The sequence below is a fragment of the Mastigoproctus giganteus genome, chromosome 14, assembly GCF_048544385.1.
Source record: "Mastigoproctus giganteus isolate SK-2022 chromosome 14, ASM4854438v1, whole genome shotgun sequence".
Lineage (NCBI taxonomy): Eukaryota > Metazoa > Arthropoda > Arachnida > Uropygi > Thelyphonidae > Mastigoproctus > Mastigoproctus giganteus.
This window is the reverse complement of record NC_143588.1, coordinates 54634009-54657751: the sequence shown is the minus strand read 5'-3', so window position 1 is coordinate 54657751 and position 23743 is coordinate 54634009. Positions and strand designations below refer to the sequence as shown.

At 40.2% G+C, this 23743-nt stretch overlaps 1 protein-coding gene across 1 annotated transcript in view; it reads left to right on the top strand.

Annotated features, from left to right (window-relative positions):
• The window catches only part of chb (CLIP-associating protein), a 1004436-nt gene that overhangs the window by 939748 nt on the left and 40945 nt on the right, over positions 1–23743 (top strand). Inside the window, exon 39 of the mRNA XM_090388867.1 lies at positions 2386–2454. Coding sequence (XP_090244993.1) covers positions 2386–2454 — 69 coding nt within the window. The remainder of the gene's footprint in view (positions 1–2385; positions 2455–23743) is intronic.

Here is a 23743-nt window from a genome sequence, read left to right as displayed (position 1 = left end):
ACCACCTACAAATGTCAACTGCTGGTATCTTTACCTTATTTGTTTTATTATTATTATTATTATTATCTTTCTGCACTGTGTTGATATTAAATAAAATTAATTTCTCTAACATATTTTAGTTGTTTGTTGATTTCATTTTTAACAAAAACAGTTTTTGTTTTTTTATGTGCATTTTGTCTTACTGTTATTCTTTAGTTGGGTCTCCTATTACTGTATGTTTTTGTACCAAAATGACTATGACTAGAATTAGAGTACCGAGTTTGTAAGTTTCATGAATTCTATGGTTGCTTGCATGTTTTACCTAATAAAAAATTCTCTTTTTCTGGTGGGGAGAGCTGAAACTCTCAACTAGGACTGCCGTGTGAAAAAAATACAACTCTTCCTGTCTGGACAGGATTCAAATCCAGGCTTTTCTTATTGAATTTTCTCTGAGAGAGCACATTGGTCTATGGATGTCGTCCCACTGTTCCAGAAAGATATAATGACCCCCCCCCCCATGTTTGCTGTTCTGGATATGTATTGTTTTCATGATCAGCATTAACCTAATAAATGAATTCACTTGCCCAAACTTATTGCCACCTTATCAATCACCTGACCTTGCACTTCTCGCTGTGCGGCTTCCTGAAAAATATTACTGGACATTTTCTCTGCTAAAAAACATTAAAAGGTTGAAGTTTCGGATTGTGCGTCATGCAGCAAGTAGACAATGGCTTCCAAGGGATTTGAACAAAACTAAATTACCACTTTTTAGATTATGTAAGAAACACTCGTACAGAACAGTTATAAACTATAGCAGCGATTCCCAATCTACGGACCCCTTCAAAAATCAAAAAAAAAAAACGTTTGCGGACACCTGTGCATGTGTGTGTGCGTGCGTGTGTGTGCGTGCGCGTGTGTGTGCATGCATGTGTGTGTGCGTGCGCGTGCGTGCGTGTGTGTGTGTGTGTGTGTGTGTGTGCGTGCGTGCGTGCGTGTGTGTGTGTGTGTGTGTGAACACTGGGTTTTCTGAAAAGAAAATTCAGTTTTATGTTTAAAGCAACTCAACTTTATTCTTATTTTTACATAAATATATAATAACTTTATTTATTTATCATAATTTGCTATACATAGAATGAATAATTTGACCAGTTCCAGAGGGTCTGTTTCACAGACCCCCGTAGCTGGTCTGCTGACACCAGTTCAGGAAACGCTGGACTAGAGAATGAACTGTCATTTGGTAAGTTTTGTACTTTTGACAATGGAACATTGCATGTGTTGGAGAGCTTTGTATGTTAGTTTCCTGCTATTCCACGTGAGACTAGAAGTAAAACATATGCAAAAAAAAAATGTGGCAAAAAGGGCACCAGAGAGATAACAAACATGCAATTCTATAGCTACTTGCTATAAAACCGCATGTGATATTTCTGTAATATCAAAGGATTTGGGTAGGATTGTTATGTGTACTGAACACAGCATAGGAAGGAAATACAAGGAAATCCTTAAGGAAATACATAAAACAATAAAAGGTTTTGTTTTAGTATTCATAGTGGCATATAAAGTGTGTGTGTGTGTGTGTGTGTGTGTGTGTGTGTGTGTGTGTGTGTGTGTGTGTGTGTGTGTGTGTGTGTGTGTGTGGGCTGTTTCAAAAGCATATGCAAAAAAAAAAAAAAAAAATTCTGAGACATTCTAGTGTTAAAAATAAGGAAGGAAAAAAAAAAATAGCTAGAGAAGCATTTTATTCAATTCTGATATGATTTTGGAGCAGTAACTGTTTGAATTTTATAGTGTTTATGTAGTTTTAAATGGTAAAAAAATTATAAATAAATATATGCAATACCTATCTAATATGAATATACATTTTACTAGTTCTGTGGGGCACCTCCGTAGCCAGGTGGGCAGGAGCAGCAGTGCATAGCACACGCTTCATTATTAGACCGGAGTTCGAGCCCGTGACCACCAAATACGGAGGATGCAGAAAGGTCAGGGAATGACCACCACATATCCCCGGAGCAATATGGCCTTAATTACTAATGTTCCTAAAAACCAAATAACAACTAGTTCTCTGTGCCTTTTTATTTTTTACTGTTCAAAACTCCAAAGCTTTTTTTTTTTCATATGCAAGTGGCATATGTTTTTGCTAAGCTTCGTTTCTGCTTTTGTACTATACCAAAAAAACTTTCACATTATATGTTTTCTTCACTTTTTCCTTTCAGAATTGTGGTTTGCCTTAGGGTTTAAAAAATAAATAGAATAGAGAATCCAAAATAAATTGTTTCTAAAATAAGATTATTTTAATTAAAATATATTAAAAACAAAAAGCACGATGTACTTTCAAGAACCACTTCTGTAAGGTGTTTGCATTTTTCTTTTTCCTTATTGTTCATTTACTTTTATCTTATTATTTAGTTGATTGAACATCACCCCAAGAACACCATACTTCAGTTGCTACCTGATCTAATGCCTGGACTCATAAAGGTAAATTTTGACTTTAAATTTTACCTATTAATTCTTTTAGCCCTCCTTAAAAATAAGAAGCTGAATTTTATATTTGTTTTCTTCTAAAATATATAATTAGAAGCAAAATTATAATGAAGGTTATTCAAATATTAGTGGAAACATGGCTGGTATCAAAAAAACCAGCTTTTACAAGTATTTCACAATTAAATTCTATCAAATTTCTGGTCTTCAGTGCAACATTTAATACCATCAGCAGCCTGGTATTATTGTAGAGTATCAAAGGAGTGATGTATTGCTTTCAGTATGTCTTGTATTATCTGAAGACAACCTTTGGGTGATGGCAATCGTATGGAATGAATCATTCACATGGCAGGCATGGTTTTCCAGGGTGAGCCAGATGACCTGGGCACACCCAAAAATAATTAGGGTATATAATATTTTAGTATTAGTAAAAAAAATTTCTAGATATTAGTATTACCCAGAGGACTGAATTAAGTGTGATCCCACTCAATAAAAATCATCTAGATCCACATCTGTTATGTAATTTAGCACACCCCCTCATCTTGAATGGGGGGGGGTGCTCAGTGTAATCTCAGTTTTCACTGTTTCCAAGAATTGGCATATCTTTCATTGTATAGGTGGATACAAATACTTCTGGAATGATATAGTATATGCTGCAATTACAGTGTTTGGTTGAACATGATACAGAATGATTCTATCTCAGTTGTATACAAACTATTTTATCCATCTGCCCACAGCAACAGTCCAGTTCAACATGCCCAAATACTTGAAACATGTGTTTCAAGTATTTGGGCATGTTGAACTGGTGTGAACCATGAAAACATTTTAATAGTTAATTATCATTGAGCACACTTTGGGAGATTTTTTTTTTCCATTCAAGTATTTAAGCCTTAGAATGGTATTTGTGTGTTGCCTGACATTAGACAATACATAAGCACCAGGTGGATTTGATCAGTCATTGGATCCGCTTTGTGCCATGCAGGTGCAGAAATGCATCTTATATGGCCTCTGTGCCATATACAACTTATATTTTCATTTTATATTCATTTTCCAGTTAAGTTCTGCTTACTTTGACATGTAAGCAGAATCAAGGAGGAAAAACAATTTTTCCTTTTTTATTTAATCACTAAGCCATCTAATTTTCTGCTCACTTGATCACCTAGTGGCACTGCTCTTGCCTCCACATTTTAGGATTTTTGACCTAGGTAGAAAAACCAACTCTTGAGCCATGAGGAATAGAGACTGGACTTCATTAACCACTAGAGAAATTAAGCCCTCAATGCAATTACATAAACCAAGGGTTGGCAACCCTTGGTTTATGTAATTGCTGCTCACAAGCCGCATACTGCTGTTTGAACATGTAACTGCAGCTCTTTAACTTTTAGCCCACATGTATGACAAGCTACGTATTTCCACATATTTTCGAACATGAACTGTATTAAAAAAAAAAAAAAAAAATCAAGAAACCATCCAAACAATGCAAGTCTCGCAGCATGTTTAAAGATGAAAATTACTGCATACTCGCCTGATGTTGAGAGACTCGCTCAAGGAGTTCAGCAGCAAAAGTCACATTAATTCGTACCTAATTGGTTGTTTGTTATGTTTTTTATGTATTGATAAATATTTTTGTTAATAACATTTTAATAGTTAATTATCATTGAACACACTTCAGGAGATTTTTTTTTTCCATATGAATTTTCCATTCAGATATTTAAGCCTTAGAATGGTATTTGTGTGTTGCCTGATATTAGACAATACATAAGCACCAGGTGGATTTGATCATTTGGTCAGTCATTGGATCCACTTTGTGCCATGCAGGTGCAGAAACACATCTTATATGGCCTCTGTGTCATATAAAACTCATATATATTTTCAGCTCTTTGGTTTCTTTCTTTTTTTTTTTTTTTATTAAATCAAAAATGGCTCTTCACTCAAAAAAGGTTGCTGACCCCTGACATAGACCAAACAGACCATGACCTCTCCCACCCCAAGAGATTTACAAAAGGTTACACATGAACAGAACCCTCCATTATTGATACTACATCCTTTGTCATCTCATCCTGTGACAAGTTTTCTCCTTTATAATTTTTCAAAGTGCAGTAGGGTTAAGTGTTAAAAACATCAAAAACTTTATCACTCTGAAATAAGATGCAGAGGGATGATATGTGTCCAAGCTGCTAGTCTAAAACACCATACAAAGTGAAGAATGCACTATGACATCACCACCATGCCCTAATTGCTAAGGTCTTTCCTGAAGCATCTGGTCCATGAGAGAGACAGAAAAATATCCAAATATAAAATTAAGTAACACACAAAGAAGTAAAAAAGCAGGTTAACTTACCAAAATAGCCACTTCCCATGGAAAATTACTAGTCTTTAGTGGCTTAGATGGATGCCATATCCCTCCCCCAGACATATTGATTGTAGAATGGATTCAGTCCATCACTGAACTCATACTGATAGACCAAATGAATAATACTTCAATTTTAAAGTTCCATCTGACATCATACTGAGGCAAGACACTCACACCCAACTAATTGGTATTAGCCATGTGGTACAAGGAAGCTCCAGGATTTTACTGTACCACCAAAAAAAATATATATATATATAAATAAATACCCGTGTTTCCCTTCTCATGTGCGTACCTATCCAGCGACCTCTAAATTCCGCTCAGCTACCTGTAAAGGCATTGTATTCCAGTAATTAACAATTTTCTAGCCACAATAAAACATCCAAACATCCTGTCCACATAACTATGAATTCACCCTGTTCATTTAACTGTCCCCTCTAAGGTGCCTGATTACCAAGATTTGTAGCCTGCATATTCAGTCTTTCTTTAGGTGTGATCTCCACACTTGGATAGTATTCCAAGTTCAGTTTTACAATTGCTGTATACAGCAGGATTATGACCCTCTGTCTACAAGCAAATGTTTGATAAATCATAAAAAGAACACCCTGAGCCCTCCATACTCCTGTCTACACTGCACAGACAACTTCATATCATCCATATCACCCCTCGACATGGGAACCTGTACGTGGTGAGAGGACCTCCCAGTAATGCTGCTGGCCTTCCATATTAGCAGCACTGATATCTAACACTCATACCTTGGTTTCGGGGTATATCGTGTCTCTGAAAGAACAACGAGTGACAGCTGTCAAGAGGATATCAATGCAGAAGGATGGGAATCTTGTCCCTACCCGAGTTCTCATCCTAACATTTAACACCCCGCGGCCTCCAAGTTCCATCAAGGCAGGGTACTTAATTAAACTGCCCAATGAGGATTTATATTCAAAACCCACAGGTGTTTTCAATATCAAAAATATTGCCACTCACAAACAGCTTGTCGTGCTAACCCTGCCTGTGCTCGATGTGTTGTGAAAGACCACGAGAACAAGGAATGTTCAGCTTCCAAACCGATCTGTGTAGACTGCCAAGCAGAGCATGCCAGTGGTGGAAGGATGAAAAAGAAACCCAAAAACTAAAAATAGAGCTGAATATCTCCTACCCAGAGGCTAGAAAACACATCCAAACAATAAATAGTGGGAAGTAGTAGTAGTGGCATGTAATGCAAGAAAGCAAGTGTATGAGCTTATGCAGCATCAGCCAAAAAAAAAAAAAAAAATCACACCATTCCCTCCAAATGCCTGTCCAGTTCCTCCTTAAATTTATTCAGCCTATCAACTTCCACAACGACGAATGGAAGTTTGTTCCAGCAATTAACCACCCGCTGGCTAAAGGCAAATTTCTGCACATCTATTCTACATCTGTCTTTTCTTAGTTTGAATTTATGCCCCCTTAGGTTCGTACTCTGAACAAGTGGAAGGATCCCATCAGAATTCAGCGTGCTCAACCCATTCAAAGACTTATACACCTCAATCAGATCACCGTGCAGGTGCCTAGTCTCCAGCCACTGCAATTTGCAGGACTTAAGCCTCTCTTGTTAAGAGGATCCCTTCATTCCCCTCACCAATCTTGTTGCCCTTCTCTGTACACGCTCAAGTAAATCTACATCCTTCCTAAAATGAGGACTCCAGACCTGTACGCAGTACTGAAGGCGTGGCCTGACCATTGCCTTATACAGAGGGATAATCACCTCCTTTTCCCTGCTAGCAAAATTCCTATATATCATTGACAAAACCCCATGACCTGCCCTGGCAGCCCGTCTGCACTGCTCAGAAAACTTCATATCTGCCTGCACAATTACTCCCAGGTCTTTTTCATTTTCTACCACCTTAAGTGTAGTACCACACAGTTGGTACATTTCTCTGGGGTTACTTCTACCCATATGCAGTACTTTGCATTTGTCAAGGTTAAACTTCAGTTGCCACTTCTTAGCCCATCTGCCCAAATTATCTAGATCCTGTTGCAGTAGCACACTGCCATTACTGTCATTAACAACCCTGCCAACCTTTGTATCATCTGCAAACTTCGACACTAAGCCTGATATACCTTCATCAATATCACTGATAAATATACAAAACAACAGTGGACCTAACACTGAACCCTGTGGGACTCCACTAATAACATTAGTCCAAGAAGAGCAGCACCCATTGATTACCACCCTCTGTCTTCTCCCACTTAACCATCCTTTTATCCATTGTAGCAACTTACCCTTAATACCATTCTGCTCCAATTTGTACAATAGTCTTCCATGCGCAACAGTGTCAAAAGCTTTCCTGAAATCCAAATATATGATATCAAAATAATTTTTTGCATCCAGTTCCTTTGTAACCACATCATAATATCCTATCAAATTTGTCAGACAAGACTTTCCCTTAACAAACCCATGCTGTGTCTGAATTATTGCTGCAGTTTGTCTAGATGATCCTGCAGTGCATCTCTAACCAGTGACTCCATTATTTTACCTGGAACAGAAGTTAAACTAACTGGTCTGTAATTACTCGTGTCACCCTTCGATTCCCCTTTGTGAATTGGTGGTACATTTGCACATCTCCAGTACGTGGGAACCTCCCCTGAGTCCAAGGATGCTCTCATAATTATGGCTAAGGGTTTGCTTAGTTGCTTTACCGCCTCCTTTAATATAACTGGATAGATTCCATCCACCCCAGGTGCTTTTGTTATGTTTAACTTCAACAATTTCTCCTCCACTTTGCTTTCAGTTATTACAAAATCATTAAGTATCCTGCTACAATTTGATAACCTTCTGCCATTTTCAAACCTTAATAATTCCTCATGTGTGAATGTAGATGCAAAATACTCATTCAGTTTGTTTGCTATCTGAGCAGGATCATCAACAGTCGAACCATCGATGTCAAGTGAACCAGTCAGATTCATCCCCTTCCTTTTAGAGTTTATATAAGTAAAGAAATCCTTGCTGTTGTTCTTAGCATCTTTTGCCAATGATTTCTCGTAATCTGCCTTCGCCTGCCTAACCTCCTTTGTGACCTGATTACAGATTAACTTATATCTGCTATAGGCTTCTGAGTCGCTTGAAAATTTATATGCATCCCATGCATTTTTCTTCTCTGTTACGAGTCTCATTAGTTTATTAGATAACTATTTAGGCCTAAACCTTGAACAGTGTTTCTTAATAGGTATGAAACTTTTAGTAGCATCCATGATTAATTCCTTGAATGCTTCCCACTTAGAATTTACTGTTGGCAACATTGTCAGTTTATCCCACTGTACAGAATTTAAAAACTGTCGGAGACCACTGTACTCACCTTTACGGAAGCAAAAACCCTTTCCTTTACCCCTGATGGTAATTAAATCTTTAAGTAAATCCCACATCAGTACACTGTGATCACTGCCACCTAGTGGTTCCTTTATCTGCAAATTTTTAATACACGAATGATCACTGCTGATAACCAGATCAAGAGTATTACAAAAGTCAGCTGCCACTCCTATATCCGTACCTCCTAGTGCTCCACCATTATCAAAACTAAGTGTTTAAGAAAAGCCAAAAAGATCGGAAGAGCCACCTGTAATACCAGAAACAATGGATGTAGAGGATAAGGAGGTACTGGAAGAATCAGTCTTGGAACTCTTTGCAGAGGAAGAAATGGACATGGGACAGCGTCCATACTTCCCCCAAAAAAAAATAAATCCAAGACTAAGAAAAGTAAGCCCTCAGCACCTCGGAAGCCGCGTGATGGACCCACCAAGCCAAAATAATGGCTAAATTCCTACAAGAATTTAGCCATTATTTACTTCAGACTGGAATTGTCGTGGATTCTGGAAAAAACTGATGACATCAAGGCCCTCCTGCAAAAGCACGGGCCAGTTTGCTTTTGCTTGCAGGAGACTTATCTAAAGGCAAATGATGACCCCACCATGCATAACATTACAATTTTTACTAAGGATAGAATTGCAGATGATCCTGCTCATGGAGGAGTGGCTATCCTTGTGGGCAATCAGACCCCAGTTCAGCCCTTGCTACTTACAACCAGCATAGAGGCTGTTGCAATTTGCCTTACAGTGGGATTTTTATTAAACGTCTGCTCTATTTATTTGCCATCTGAGACTGACATCTCCCAGGACTTGATGACCTTGTAATTCAGTTACCTCCGCCTGTCTTACTTCTTGGGGATTTTAATAGACATAACACCCTTGTAGGGTAGTGCTAGCAACAGTGAAAGGGGACGAGTTATAGAGCATATGCTAAATGTGGGCACCAACACATTCTTCCACATGCCTACCCGTACATCTTCTGCCATTGATACCCCATTTGCTCCCCTTTGCTCACTTGGGAAGTGGAAGAGAACCCATATGGAAGTGATCACTTCCCCGTGATAACCTGCTTACGCAGCAAGAGAGACAGTGTCTTCCTTTCAGGTTACCACAGTAGAAGAATGATCAGGCTGACTGGAATGCCTTCCAACATCAGGCAAATTTTGAACTTAATGCAGTCCGTCAGGTGCCTATCAATGATGCATACATCCATTAATCACCTTAATTCCTGGGCATTTGCTAATGGATTCAGGTTCTCGCCACAGAAGACTTTGCTTATACTTTTGTTGTAAGCGTAATCTTCATCCTGAACCTGAATTAAGTCTCGAACAAAATGCTATTCCAGTAGTGTCAGACACAAAATTCTTGGGACTCATTTGATAAAAAGTTGACCTTTCTAGGACATCAACTCCATACAAAGTGCACGAGAGGACTAAATATTCTTCGCTCTCTCTCCTCTATGCGCTTACGGGTGCACCTTACTACATATTTATTGTGCATTTGTATGATCCAAACAAGATTACAGAGTCTCAGGTATACTCCTCAGCCAGAGACAGTGTCCTTCGATGACTGGACCCTGCCCACCATCAGGCTGTCTGTATCGCTGCTGGAGCATTTCGAGCATCTCCTGTCCAGATCTTATACATCAAAGCAAACGAACCACCATTATCGCTTCGACGTAAGCAGTTGTCTTTAAAGTATGCTTTTAAACTGAAATCCCTGCCAGACCATCCTATGTGGACATCCGTTTTTGAGCCACATTGGGAAAATTTGTACAATGCCCGACAGACTGCCAACCAACCTTTTGGTATTCACAACCACTAGGTGGCAGTGATCACAGTGTGTTGAAGTGGGATTTACTCAAGGAGGTAACTACCATCAGAGGTAAAGGGAAGGGTTTTTGTTTTCGTAAAGGCGACTATGATGGTCTGAGACAGTATTTAAATTCTATACAGTGGGACCAACTGATGATGTTACCAACAGCAAACTCAAAATGGGAAGCATTCAAGGAACTAATCTTGGAGGCTACCAGGCTTTACATACCAACTAAGAAATATTGTTCAAGGTTTAGGCCTAAATGGTTGTCAGATGAACTAATGAGACATGTGGCAGAGAAGAAAAATGCATGGGATACATACAAATTAATGGGTGACATGGAAGCCTATGATAGATATAAGTTGGTCTGTAACCAAGTCACAAAGGAGATTAGGCAGGCAAAGGCAGACTATGAAAAATCCTTGGCAAAGGATGCAAAGAAAAACAGAAAAGAGTTCTTTACATACTTGAACTCGAAAAGGAAAGGGATGAATCAGATTGGTCCCCTGGATATTGATGGTTCAACAGTTGAGGATCCTGCTCAGGTGGCTAACAATCTAAACGAGTATTTTGCATCTACATTCACGCATGAGGAGTTATTCAGGAAGGAGAATGATGTAGGTAAAGTAAACATTGGCAGTGAGCTGGATGATTTTGTAATAACTGAGAGGAAAGTGGAGGAGAGATTGTTGAGGATAAACATAAAAAAGGCACCTGGGGTGGATGGGATCTATCCAGTTATATTAAAGGAGGCAGCAAAGGAAGTATGCAAACCCCTAGCCATAATTATGAGAGCTTCTTTGGACTCAGGGGAGGTACCCACAAACTGGAGATGTGCAAATGTAACCCCAATTCACAAAGGAGGATCAAAGGCTGACACAAGTAATTATAGACCTGTTAGTTTAACTTCTGTTCCAGGTAAATTAATGGAGGCACTGGTTAAAGAAGCACTGCAGGATCATCTAGACAAGAATTCAGTTATAGCTCAGACGCAGCATGGTTTTGTTAAGGGCAGGTCTTGCCTGACCAATTTGATTGGATACTATGATGTAGTCACAAAAGAACTGGATGCAGGGAATAACTTTGATATTATATATTTGGATCTTAGAAAGGCTTTTGATACTGTTGCACATGGAAGACTGCTGCACAGATTGGAGCAGTGTGGCATTGGAGGCAAATTGCTGCTATGGATAAGGGGATGGTTGAGTGGCAGAAGACAGAGAGTGGTAATCAATGGACACTGCTCAACGTGGACTAATGTTATTAGTGGAGTTCCTCAAGGTTCAGTGTTGGGTCCGTTGTTGTTTTCGGTGTTTATGAATGATATTGATGATGGGATATCAAGTTTAATGTCCAAGTTTGCAGATGATACAAAGGTTGGCAGGGTCGTTAAGGACAATACTGACGCTATGCTGCTGCAACAGGATCTGGAAAGGTTGAGCAGATGGGCTGAGACGGGAAATGGCAAATGAAGTTTAACATTGACAAATGTAAAGTACTACACATGGGAAACAGCAACCCCAGAGCAATGTATCAACTCTGCGGTACTACACTGACAGTGGTGGAGAATGAAAAGGACCTGGGGGTAATTGTGCAGGCAGATATGAAGTTCTCTGAGCAGTGCAGACGAGCTGCAAGAGTAGCTCATGGTGTCTTGTCAATGATATACAGGAATTTTTCTAGCAGGGATAAGGAGGTGATTATTCCCTTGTATAAAGCAATGGTAAGGCCACATCTTGAGTACTGTATACAGGTCTGCCTAATCCATGTGTTTATCTTCTTATCTAACAGTCTGATTCCCAGATTCCCAATATAATTCGTTCCATTCTTCGCTGTGTAGTTCTCAGCTTCTCTTCCATTCTTTTGGTGAGTGCCCAAATTTCACTTCCATAAGTCATGGTGGGGTGTATACATTGGTTCATTATTTTACGTTTCAGACAAACTGGGAGGGAAGGAGCAGCAGTGCGTAGCACACGCTTCTTGATTAGACCGGGGTTCGAGCCCGTCACCACCAAATACGGAGGATACGGAAAGGTCAGGGAATGACCACCGCAAATTCCGGAGCAATATGGCCTTAGTTGCTAATGCTCCTAAAAACCGAATAACAAACAACAACAAACTGGGATATTGCTCTTCAGTATGTGACTATATTTCCTGAATGCTATCCATCCAAAATTTATTCTTCTCTTGACTTCCAGCCATTTATCATTATTACAGCTAATAACTTGTCCCAGATAAGTATATGACTCCACCTTTTCAATTACTGCTCCTTCAATCATTATTTCCCTTTCTGTGGCATACTTGTTCATCATTGCTTTTGTTTTAGCCATATTCATCTTTAGTCCAAAATCCTTACTAACTCTGCATAACTGATTAAGATTTTCCTCTTATTCTTGCGGATCGTGACTTATGACCACAATGTCATCTGCAAATTGTAAATGATTTAAGTACTCTCCATTCACATTGACTCCTTTCTGCGACCAGTCTAATCTTCTGAAAGCTTCCTCAAGGGCAGCAGTAAACAGCTTCGGAGATATTGTGTCTCCTTGACGAACTCCTTTCTCGATTTTAAATTTCCTGTCTTTGCCTAGTCTAATATAGGAGGTAGCATTCTCATATATTTTCTTCAAAATCATAATATGTAGGGTATCTATGCCTTGTCATTCCAGTGCCCGAAACATTGCCTTATGCTGTATGGAGTTCAAATGCCTTTTCATAATCCACAAATGCCAGGTATAATGGTGTTTTATATTCATTTGTTTTCTCCATTAGCTGTGATATTATGTGAAGGCGATCCATAGTTGAGAATCCTGTCCTAAAGCCAGCTTGCTCTTTCGGTTGATTCTCATCAAGTATTCTTTCTAATCTGTTAGTGATGACCCTTGTGAACAACTTGTAGATGTGGGATAACAAGCTAATTTGGTCTATAATTTCCAATTTCTGATTTTCTTATGCAGCAAAACTATGATTGCATTATTCCACTGCTTAGGTGCACACCTTTTCTAATGTACTTTGTGAAGAGCCTTGCCAGTTTTTGTGTTATGTCTCTTCCTCCCAATTTTAACAACTCTACAGTAACTTCATCTTCCCCCAGGGCTTTCTGATTCTTCATTTTCTTCAATGCATGTTCTACCTCATCAGGAAGAATATCGGGTATGTTGTATGTGTTGCTAATTTGCAATCCATCTTTCCCACTGCTGGCATCATTCCCTCGCTCCTTGTATTAGCATTAGCATTAGCATTAGTAGAGGCATTTGATGCAAGAAAGCAAGCTTATGCAGCATCAGCCAAAAAAAAAAAAAAAAAAAAAGTAACATAAATAAATAAAAATAACCACTTCCACTTCACAACTCTGTTCGTTCGAAATACCTGTCCAGCTGAGCCTTAAACTTATTTAGGCTATCAACTTCCACGACAAGGGATGGAAGTCTGTTCCACCCACCAACCACCCGCTGGCTAAAGGCAAATTTCCGCACATCTATCCTACATCTGTCTTTCCTCAATTTGAATTTATGCCCTCTCAGGTGATTTTTCTGAGCTAGAGGAAGAATCCCATCAGCATTGAGCATGCTCAAACCATTCAAGGCTTTGTACACCTCTATCAGATCACCCCGCTGGTGCCTAGTTTCCAGACACTGTAATTTGCAAAACTTAAGCCTTTCTTCGTAAGAGAACCCCTTTGTCCCATTCACCAATCTAGTTGCCCTTATCTGTACTCATTCCAGCTTCTCTACATCCTTCTTGAAATGAGGCCTCCAGGCCTGTATACAGTACTCTAGGTGTGGCCTGACCATTGCCTTATACAAGGGAATAATCACCTCCTTATCCCTGCTAGAAAAATTCCTATATATCATTGACAATACACCATGAGCTACTCTTGCAGCTCGTCTGCACTGCTCAGAGAACTTCATATCTGCCTGCACCACCACCCCCAGGTCCCTTTCATTCTCTACCACTGTCAGTGTAGTACCACAGAGTTGATACGTTGCTCTGGGGTTGCTGTTTCCCATATGTAGTACTTTACACTGGTTGTTATTACTACATATGGGGTTGCTGTTTCCCATATGTAGTAATTATACCATATGTAGTATAATTGAATTTATACAAGGATTTGATTATGCCTTCTCTGCTGTTTATAAGTACACCATCACTATTCTTCAGTTTCAGTATCATTTGTCTTTGTGTATTACTGCTCATGGCTGCTGATTTAAATCTTTTGTTTTCCCTTAATGCTTGTTCTACTTTTCTTGTGTTAATTCTTCTTATGTCTTCTTATGTCCTCTCTGAGTCTCTTTCTAATGGCTTTGCATAACTCAGTATACTCAATTTTCTCCTTGTCAGTATTTATCTTGCTCTTCATTTTTCGCCTTCGGTTCATCATAACAAGTGTTTCTTGACTAATTTTTCTTCTTTGGATTTCTTGTTCCCTAAAGGTTAATATGTACACACATATCTAAATTGGATAATTTACTTTTAAACTTATACTGCTTTATATATATATATAAATAACAGTTTGACAAATTAACCTTTTTAAAGGTTACCAGAATTTATCTTTGTTGATATTTTAATCTTTTCTTGGTGCAGTATAACTGCAGTCATTTTTGCGCCAGTAAAATCAAACCAAACCAAATCATCCACATCATAACTCCTAAATATGTTTCTTCTATTGTTTTTAATTGAACCTCACCAAGTTCATAAGTTATTCTGGAGTTAATGTCCCACAGGCATGTGACCTTGCATTTTTTTGCATTAAAACAGCTTCACTTTTCTGACCATCCTTGAAGCCTATTTAAATTATCATGAAGATCAGTAGAGTAGTTTAATGATCAATGCTAAGCACTCATCATTAAACTATTCTACTAATCTTGACATCACGTCCTCTATCCTTTCATCAGTGTTATTTAAGAGAGTAAAAAATACCAGTGGTCCCGGTAATGATTCTTGTAGAACCTACTTCTTTCTTACATTAGCTCAATCTGAAGAACAGCCATTAATCACAGCCCTCTGCCGCCTGCCCTGCATTCATCCTGTAATCCATCTAAGCATTTTCCCTCTAATTCCAACATGTTCTGGCTTGTACAGTAATTTCTCATGCAGATCTGAGTCAAATGCTTTGCTGAAATTCAAGTAAATTTAAATTTTTTCCTACATTCAACTTGTGGGTGACTGTCAAAATAGCAACCAATAATTGGTTAAATATGATATTCACTTAAACATGTTATCATTTCTTTCTAAATGATCCTGTATTGCTTGCTTGGTCATTGCCTGTGTGATTTTCCCAGCTATTCAGACTGACTGGGCTGTATTTACCCACTATGCTCTTACTGCTGTCTTTATGTGTTGGCTATTGACAGTCATATACAGGGTGTTTCAGTTAAACGTTTCAGAACTTCTAAGAGGGGTAGGGTACATCCTGACAACTTTAAATCATATAGCAATGTGGGGTCGGAAATGCTTTCCTGAAGCGGTGTTGTACACAGAAGCACCATAAAGAAAAGAGACCGTAAGTGAGAAATCGTTTTAATAATACATGAAAAGAAGCAAAAGGTACATGGATTAAAGTAAGTGTTCGAAGTTTCTTCCACGGGCTACAATGCACGCCTCACATCTCCGACGCATGGACATCCGAACATTCTGGAATACTCCAGGCGAATTTCGAATTTCTTCGGCAGCTACTGCGATTCTTGCAACCAGCTCCTCAGCATTGTCAACAGGGGTGTCATAAACTAGCGATTTCATGTGACCCCAGAAATAAAAATCAAGACATGATAGGTCGGGTGACCGAGCAGGCCAACGCACGGGTCCACCACGTCCGATCCACTGTTGACCAAATGTGACATCCAGGTAGTTACGAACATCTCCGCTATAATGGGCAGGGGCTCCATCGTGTTGGAACCACATTGTCTGTTGCGTCGATGCAGAAATCTGTTCATCTCTCAAAAGTTGTGGCAATACTTGCTGCAGAAAGATCAAGTAGATAGGTCCGGTTAGACGACACGGTAACAGGTAAGGTCCGATGAGGTGATCTCCCATAATACCGGCCCATACATTGACCGAAAATCGAATCTGTGCTGCACGACGTCGTATTGCATGCGGGTTCTCGACCGCCCAGATATGGTCGTTATGCGTGTTGAAAATTCCTTCCCTTGTGAAGGAATTTTCACGGTCATATGAAATCGCTAGTTTATGACACTCCTGTTGACAATGCTGAGGAGCTGGTTGCAAGAATCGCAGTAGCTGCCGAAGAAATTCGAAATTCGCCTGGAGTATTCCAGAATGTTCGGATGTCCATGCATCGGAGATGTGAGGCGTGCATTGTAGCCCGTGGAAGAAACTTCGAACACTTACTTTAATCCATGTACCTTTTGCTTCTTTTCATGTATTATTAAAACGATTTCTCACTTACGGTCTCTTTTCTTTATGGTGCTTCTGTGTACAACACCGCTTCAGGAAAGCATTTCCGACCCCACATTGCTATATGATTTCGAGTTGTCAGGATGTACCCTACCCCTCTTAGAAGTTCTGAAACGTTTAACTGAAACACCCTGTATACGTATAAAGACTACCATTTTTATATGTATATATCACTGTTGCTTTAAAGGTATTTCATAATTCTGATATATTTCTCCTCAGTGTGCTATTCCCCCCATTAATAGATCTCAGACACCATCTTAAGCTGTTGTAGTTTCTTTTCCTGAAATTTCAACCCTTTGCCTTTACCAACTGTAACCTCCTAATTATTCAACCTATAACTGATGATTGCTCCTTGCTAATGGTATCTGTACTATCAGCCTTATGATGTCATCTGGTTCCTGGGTGAAGAATATTTTTTCCCTTAGTAATTTCCCTAACACACTGATACAAATAATAATTTAGTTGATTTAAAAAGTTTGTTCTCCATGGTGAGCTTCCCTCCCACTTGCTCCAACCAACAAGGTTGCACAGTCGCCCTTGCTTTCTTGTTCCATGTGTATGTAGGGGCAATCATTATAATCTTGACAGAGGCAAACTTCTGGTCTGAAGATCACTCCTACTTTCATTACACGCTTGCTTCCAGCTAACTCACACCACACATTCTATACTACAGCATGTAACTTCCAAATCTGAAAACCCCTCGACGTGGGCACCTGTACGTGGTGAGGGGACCTCCTGGTGACGCTGCTGGGCTTCCGGAATAGCATCACTGGGATCCACAGCCCAGGTTCCAGGCTTACATCAATGGAATCCGGCGTGTTTGCCGTGCGCTGCGACCCGTGGAAATTCGGAAAGGGGGATCCTGGTGGTTGAGGGGCCCGGCTAGGATCAATCGGCTAGTAGGCTCGCCTGCGAGGGTCAACCGTGTCAATGCCACGCCCCTACCCTCATGGTCCGAGGGACAGGATTCAGGCTGGCGGCGGTGCGGGTATAGTGTCTGGGTAGCCCTGGCGTTCCACTCCCGAGCACATTTATTGCATGCCGGGTAGTGGGCATCCCTTTGGGCTCCCTGGTGGGTGGGGAGCCCGGGCACTGAACAATATAAAAAACTCAATGAATCCTGATAAACTTATTTCTTCAGGGGCCCCAACCCGGTCCCTATCTGAAAACAACGACACAGATACAGATAGCATTATTGCTAAAAAGAGGCAGCAAACCGAACTACCATCAGGGCCTGTCCCAAGGTTCTTAATTATGCATTCCACCAGTGAAAAACCGATTGGTAAAATGTCACCTTTTTTTATACAAAAAGGATTAGATGGGTTAGTAGGTTCACCCAAATCAGTTAAGAGGCTCCGTTCTGGAGACCTTTTAATTGAAACTAAAAATGACAGGCAATCTGAACATCTACTCCGAGTAACATCAATCGGAGGAATCCCTATAACAGTGACACCACACAGAACACTCAATTCATTGAGAGGTGTCATTTCGGAGTGGGACCTTCTCAACGTAACCAAGGAGGAAATCTGCTCTGAATTAAAACCACAGGGAGTCATTGCCGTCGAGAGAATCACTGCGTGAAGGGATGGAAAAATTGTTAAAACCAGGAGTTATCCTGACTTTTAACTCTCCTAAACCTCCTGATGAGATTAAAGCTGGATACATCAATTGTTCAGTGCGTCCATACATTCCGAACCCTTTATGGTGTTTTAAATGCCAGAAGTATGGACACTCTCAAATGGCCTGCCGTGGAGTCCTTGCATGCGCTCGATGCGGTACAAAGGACCACGAAACAACAGCATGTTCAGCCGCAAAACCCACCTGTATTAACTGTGAAGGCGAACACCCGGCCTACTCAAGAGCATGCCAGAGGTGGAAAGAAGAAAAAGAAATTCAACGGCTGAAGGCAGAGCTAAATATATCATACCAGGAGGCAAGGAAATCGGTGAAACCCCTGAATATCAACAGACCTACCTACTCCCAGAAGGTAGCAGGGAGATGTTCCGTCGGAACTCAGACGGACATGATCATTCCTCCAAAGGAGTCTTTCACTCCCATCGCGCGTTATCTCTTAAGTTCGCAAAAACCTGCACAGAAGGACCAATCAGCTGCCACTCCTATATCGGTACTTCCTAATGCTCCACAAGTAACAAAGGTAATTACGAAAGAAAAGAATAAGAAAGGGGAAGTCCCCCCTAGTACCCAAGAAAACATGGATGTCGAGCAGAAGGAGGTACCCGAAGATTCAGTCTTGAAACTCTTTGCGGAGGAAGAAATGGACACGGGACAGCGTCCATTCTTCCCCAAAAAAGAGAAACCCAAGATTGATAAAAGTAAGCCCTCAGCAACTCGGAAGCCGCCTGATGGACCCACCAAGCCAAAATAATGGCTAAATTCCTACAATGGAATTGTTGTGGATTCCGGCGAAATATTGATGACATCAAGGCCCTCCTGCAAAAGCACGAGCCAGTTTGCTTTTGCTTGCAGGAGACATATCTAAAGGCAAATGATGATCCCACCATGCACAACATCACAATTTTTCGAAAGGATAGAATTGCTAATGGCTCTGCTCATGGGGTAGTGGCTATCCTTGTGGGTAACCAGACCCCAGTGCAGCCCTTGCTAATTACAACTAGCATAGAAGCTCTTGCAATTCGCCTTACAGTGTGATTTTTATTAACGGTCTGCTCTATCTATTTGCCACCTGGGACTGACATCTCCCAGGAAGACCTTGATGATCTTCTAACGCAGTTGCCTCCCCCTTTCTTACTTCTCGGGGATTTTAATGGACATAACACCCTGTGGTGTAGTGCTAACATCAATGGAAAGGGATGAGTCATAGAGCATATGCTAAATGACAATGACCTTTCCCTTCTAAATACTGGAACAAACACCTTCTTCCACATGCCTACCCGTACTTTTTCTGCCATTGATCTCTCTATCTGCTCCCCTTCTCTACTCCCTTCACTCACTTGGGAAGTGGAGGAGAATCCATATGGAAGTGATCACTTCCCTGTGATAACCTCGTTACACAGTGGGAGACCATGTCATCCCTTCAGGTTACCACGGTGGAATATTGATCAGGCTGACTGGACTGCCTTCCAACATCAGGCAAATTTTGATCTTAGCACAGTCGGTCAAGAGCCTATCAATGATACAGAAATGATACAATGGTACATCACAGAAAATATTGTCCAAGCAGCTGCGAATGCTGTTCCAAAAACATCTGCCCAGTTTCCACCATTTCCCAAACCTTGGTGGAATTCACAATGCACAGCAGCAAAAAAGGCTCAAAACAAAGTGTGGGGGATATTCCGCCGATATCCTACCACGACCAACCTTATAGCCTTTAAACGTGCATGAGCCAAAGCACGATATATCCGTCGTCAAAGTCAAAAGGAATCATGGATCCGTTTTACCTCATCTATTAACCAGGCTACCAATTCTAAGGTAGTCTGGGATAAAATCCAGAAAATGAAGGAAAATATACATCCCACCCTTCTGCAATCCTAGATTATAATGGATGCGCTATTGCAGATCCAACTGCAATAGCCAATTCTCTTGGGGAAACATTCTCTAACATCTCTGCAACATCTTCGTATTCCCCAGAGTTCCTGGTCCTGAAATATAAAATCGAAAAACAGGCACTTAACTTTAAATCTAAGCGCATTTATCCCTACAACGGGGATTTCACTATTCTGGAACTGAAAAGAGCCCTCGCTCTTTCCAAAGCAAGTGCCGTTGGACCAGATGGCATCCATTATGAAATGATTAAACATCTTTCACCAAAATCTATGGATTGTCTGCTCCTTCTGTATAACAGAATCTTTACTGAAGGGCAGTTTCCGGACTCCTGGCGAAAGGCAATTGTTCTTGCCTTTCCTAAGCCAGGAAAGGATCCAAAAGTCACCACCAATTATCATCCTATTGCTCTGACTAGCTGTCTATGCAAAATCCTGGAGAGAATGGTTAATTCTCATTTAATATGGTATCTCGAATCAAATGACCTTCTCTCCAACATCCAGTGCGGCTTCCGAAGGAACCGGTCCACTTTGGACCATCTTATTAGATTGGAAGCATCCATCCGGGATGCTTTCCTAAAACGCGAACACTTGGTGTCTGTGTTCTTTGACATGGAAAAAGCGTAAGACACAACTTGGAGATTTGGCATTTTAAAAGATTTACATAGCCTAGGCTATGTAAATTAGAGGGCATCTCCCCTTTTTTATTCAAAACTTTTTAGCCAATCGATCGTTCCAAGTTCGTGTGGAATCCTCACTCTCTCGCTCCTTTAGCCAAGAGGAGGGAGTACCACAAGGATCAGTATTAAGTGTCACGCTTTTTGCCATCAAAATAAATTCCATCACAGAACAACTTCCTCCAACTGTAAACAGTGCCCTCTCTGTTGATGACTTTAGCATTTTTTGTCAGTCGTGCAACATGAGGGTTATTGAAAGACAACTGCACAAAGCCATTGATAGTCTGAATTCCTGGGCACTTACTAATGGCTTCAGGTTCTCGCCGGAGAAGACCATTTGCATACACTTTTGTCGCAAGCGTAATCTTCATCCTGAACCTGAATTAAGGCTCAGACAAAATGCTATTCCAGTAGCAGCGAACACAAAATTCTTGGGACTCATATTCGATAAAAAACTGACCTTTTTGGATCATATTCGTCAATTCTGCACAAAGTGCACAAGAGGCCTTAATATGCTCCGCTCGCTCTCCTCTTATCTTGGGGTGCAGACCGATGCACCCTTCTACGACTTTACCGTGCACTTGTGCGATCCAAATTAGATTATGGGTCCCAAGTATATTCTTCAGCCAGAGACAGTGCCCTTCGATGGCTGGACCCTGTCCATCATCAGGATCTACGTATCGCTACTGGAGCATTTCGAACATCTCCTGTCCAGAGTCTATACGTCGACGCAAACGAACCACCGTTATCGCTTCGACGTAAGCAGTTGTCTTTAAAGTACACTTTAAAATTGAAATCCCTGCCAGACCATCCAATTGGCCATTCGTTTTTGAGCCACGATGGGAAAACTTGTACAATACCCGTAAGACTGCCAATCGTACTTTTGGTATTCGTCTCCAAGAGCTACTCAATGAACTTAATATCAAGGTAGACAAGGTTGCCCAAACACCAAAGCAACCCTTTCCACCCTGGCATGCTCGTGTCCCAGCATGTGACTTATCCCTTAGAAATTGGGCAAAGTCGGACACTCCATCATCAGTCTACCTGCAGCTTTATTCAGCACACTGAGCTGAACATTCTGACTTCGCGCCAGTTTACACAGACAGTTCGAAGTTTGAGTCATATGTGGGATCTGCTGCTGTCTTTACAGACAGCACTACATCGGAGCAGATTCCCTCTGAATGCAGCATATTTACTGCAGAGCTGCACGCTATTGAGTTAGCTTTGGATCACATCAGTAAATGCCAATACCAACGGTTCATTTTATATTCTGACTCTCTCAGCGTGTTACAGGCTTTAATAACTGTGAGATATAATTCTCATCCAGTTCTGTTTAGCATTCAGCAGAAGATTCACTTTCTCCATGAACGTGAATATGATATCCTCTTCTGCTGGATTCCCAGCCACATTGGGATTATGGGAAATGATTTGGCTGACACCGCAGCCAAATCAGCAATTCTCAATAATAATCGCTGCCTGTCAGTCCCCTATACAGACTACATGCAAATAATACACGAGAAAATACTTTCCCAGTGGCAGGATTCGTGGAATAGACAGACTGCAAATAAATTATATCAAATAAAGCCTGTAATTGAACCGTGGCAGTCTAGTCTGCGCATGAATCGTAAGGAGGAAGTTGTTCTTGCCCGGACCCGCATAGGACATAGTCATTTGACACATTCTTTTTTGCTGAGGGCTGATGACCCTCCTATGTGTGAGTCTTGTGGCACAATTTTATCAATTAGACACATTTTAACTGACTGTCCAGATTTTAGCAATATCCGTTTTACCGCTTTTAACCATCTGACTGAGCCTTATACACTCAGTCAGATTTTATCTGACAATGACCATGTGTCTGCTGTTTTTAGCTATTTTAAATCAATAAAGGTTTTTACTTGTATTTAAAATTTATTTGTTGATGTAATTTCTTTATTGATTTATCATTTTTTACATTTTATACCTTGACTTGGTGACCTTAATAATTAGGTCAATAAAATTAAAAATTTTAAATATCATCTAGTTTTGGCACGTTATAGCCTTAGTTGCTAATGCGCCAATAAAAACCTAACAAACAAACAAACATCCAAATCTGAAAAAACCTTTCTTGCCCAGATGGCCACTTTTGATAAGACCAGTCCTTTTATCTTCCCTATCCTTTCTAAATACGTTGTACCTGATGTAATAAAACTCATCATTTAAATTCTTCTGTAATGTTAAGTTATGATTACTATGCACTTGACTGTTCCATTCAGAGACCCAGAATGAGTGATGCATCACCTTGGATGGTCACTATTATCACTTTAATGCCAAGGAAAAGGACTTAAATTCAAGGGCTCCATTTGGAAAGGTTTACAAGTATTATAAAGATATTGTACAATCAGAATTACAAAATTGTGTACATTTGGCCTTGAATGAAGAACAACACAAAATTAAAGGAAAACATTTAATCCAGAATAAAAATAACAGAACATGAAATAATGTCACTGACCATCTTCTCGTTACGTTGAAAATACAGAGGGACAGTAATACTAAAGACTCATAAGAACAGTCAAGTAAGAAATGCCATTAGGGTTTGGTAGTAAACCAGTTGAACGCACAACTAATCCAATATTCTCTTCTTTAAAAATGTCCATTCTACTGGTTCTGAACTCCGGTCAAGAGCAGCATTTCAATAGTCAAAAAAGGTTTAAGAGACACACTGAAAGAATGGACTTCCTGTGCAAAGACCATTCGGGCATTCTCCACTGTAAGAAATTCCAGCAGCTGATGCTTTTAACTCCAGTCCATTTAATGAGATCTGGAAATCCCTGACTGCTTTAACAGAAGAAAGGCTAAGGTTCTTTAAAAGGTTGTCTTGGAAGACACCACTAGCAATTTCAGTTTTCCAGAGAGCCACTTCTGTATAAGAATTGAGCCAAAAAATTTCCCTATGGTTGAATTGCACTGCTATAGACCAAATAGTAGACCCATAAGCCAGAAGGGGTCAGACATGCAAAAGGAAATACTTTGTTTAAGTTCTGGAATTTTAAACATATCAACTTTGAAATTCCTGTATGCCTTAGTTTCTCTAATATTGGCAAAATGATTCCTAAAGATGAGTTTTGAGTCCAAGGAAATACACTCAGCAAGTGGCTGATCAGAAATTTGGAGCATGAATGAAAGCAGAA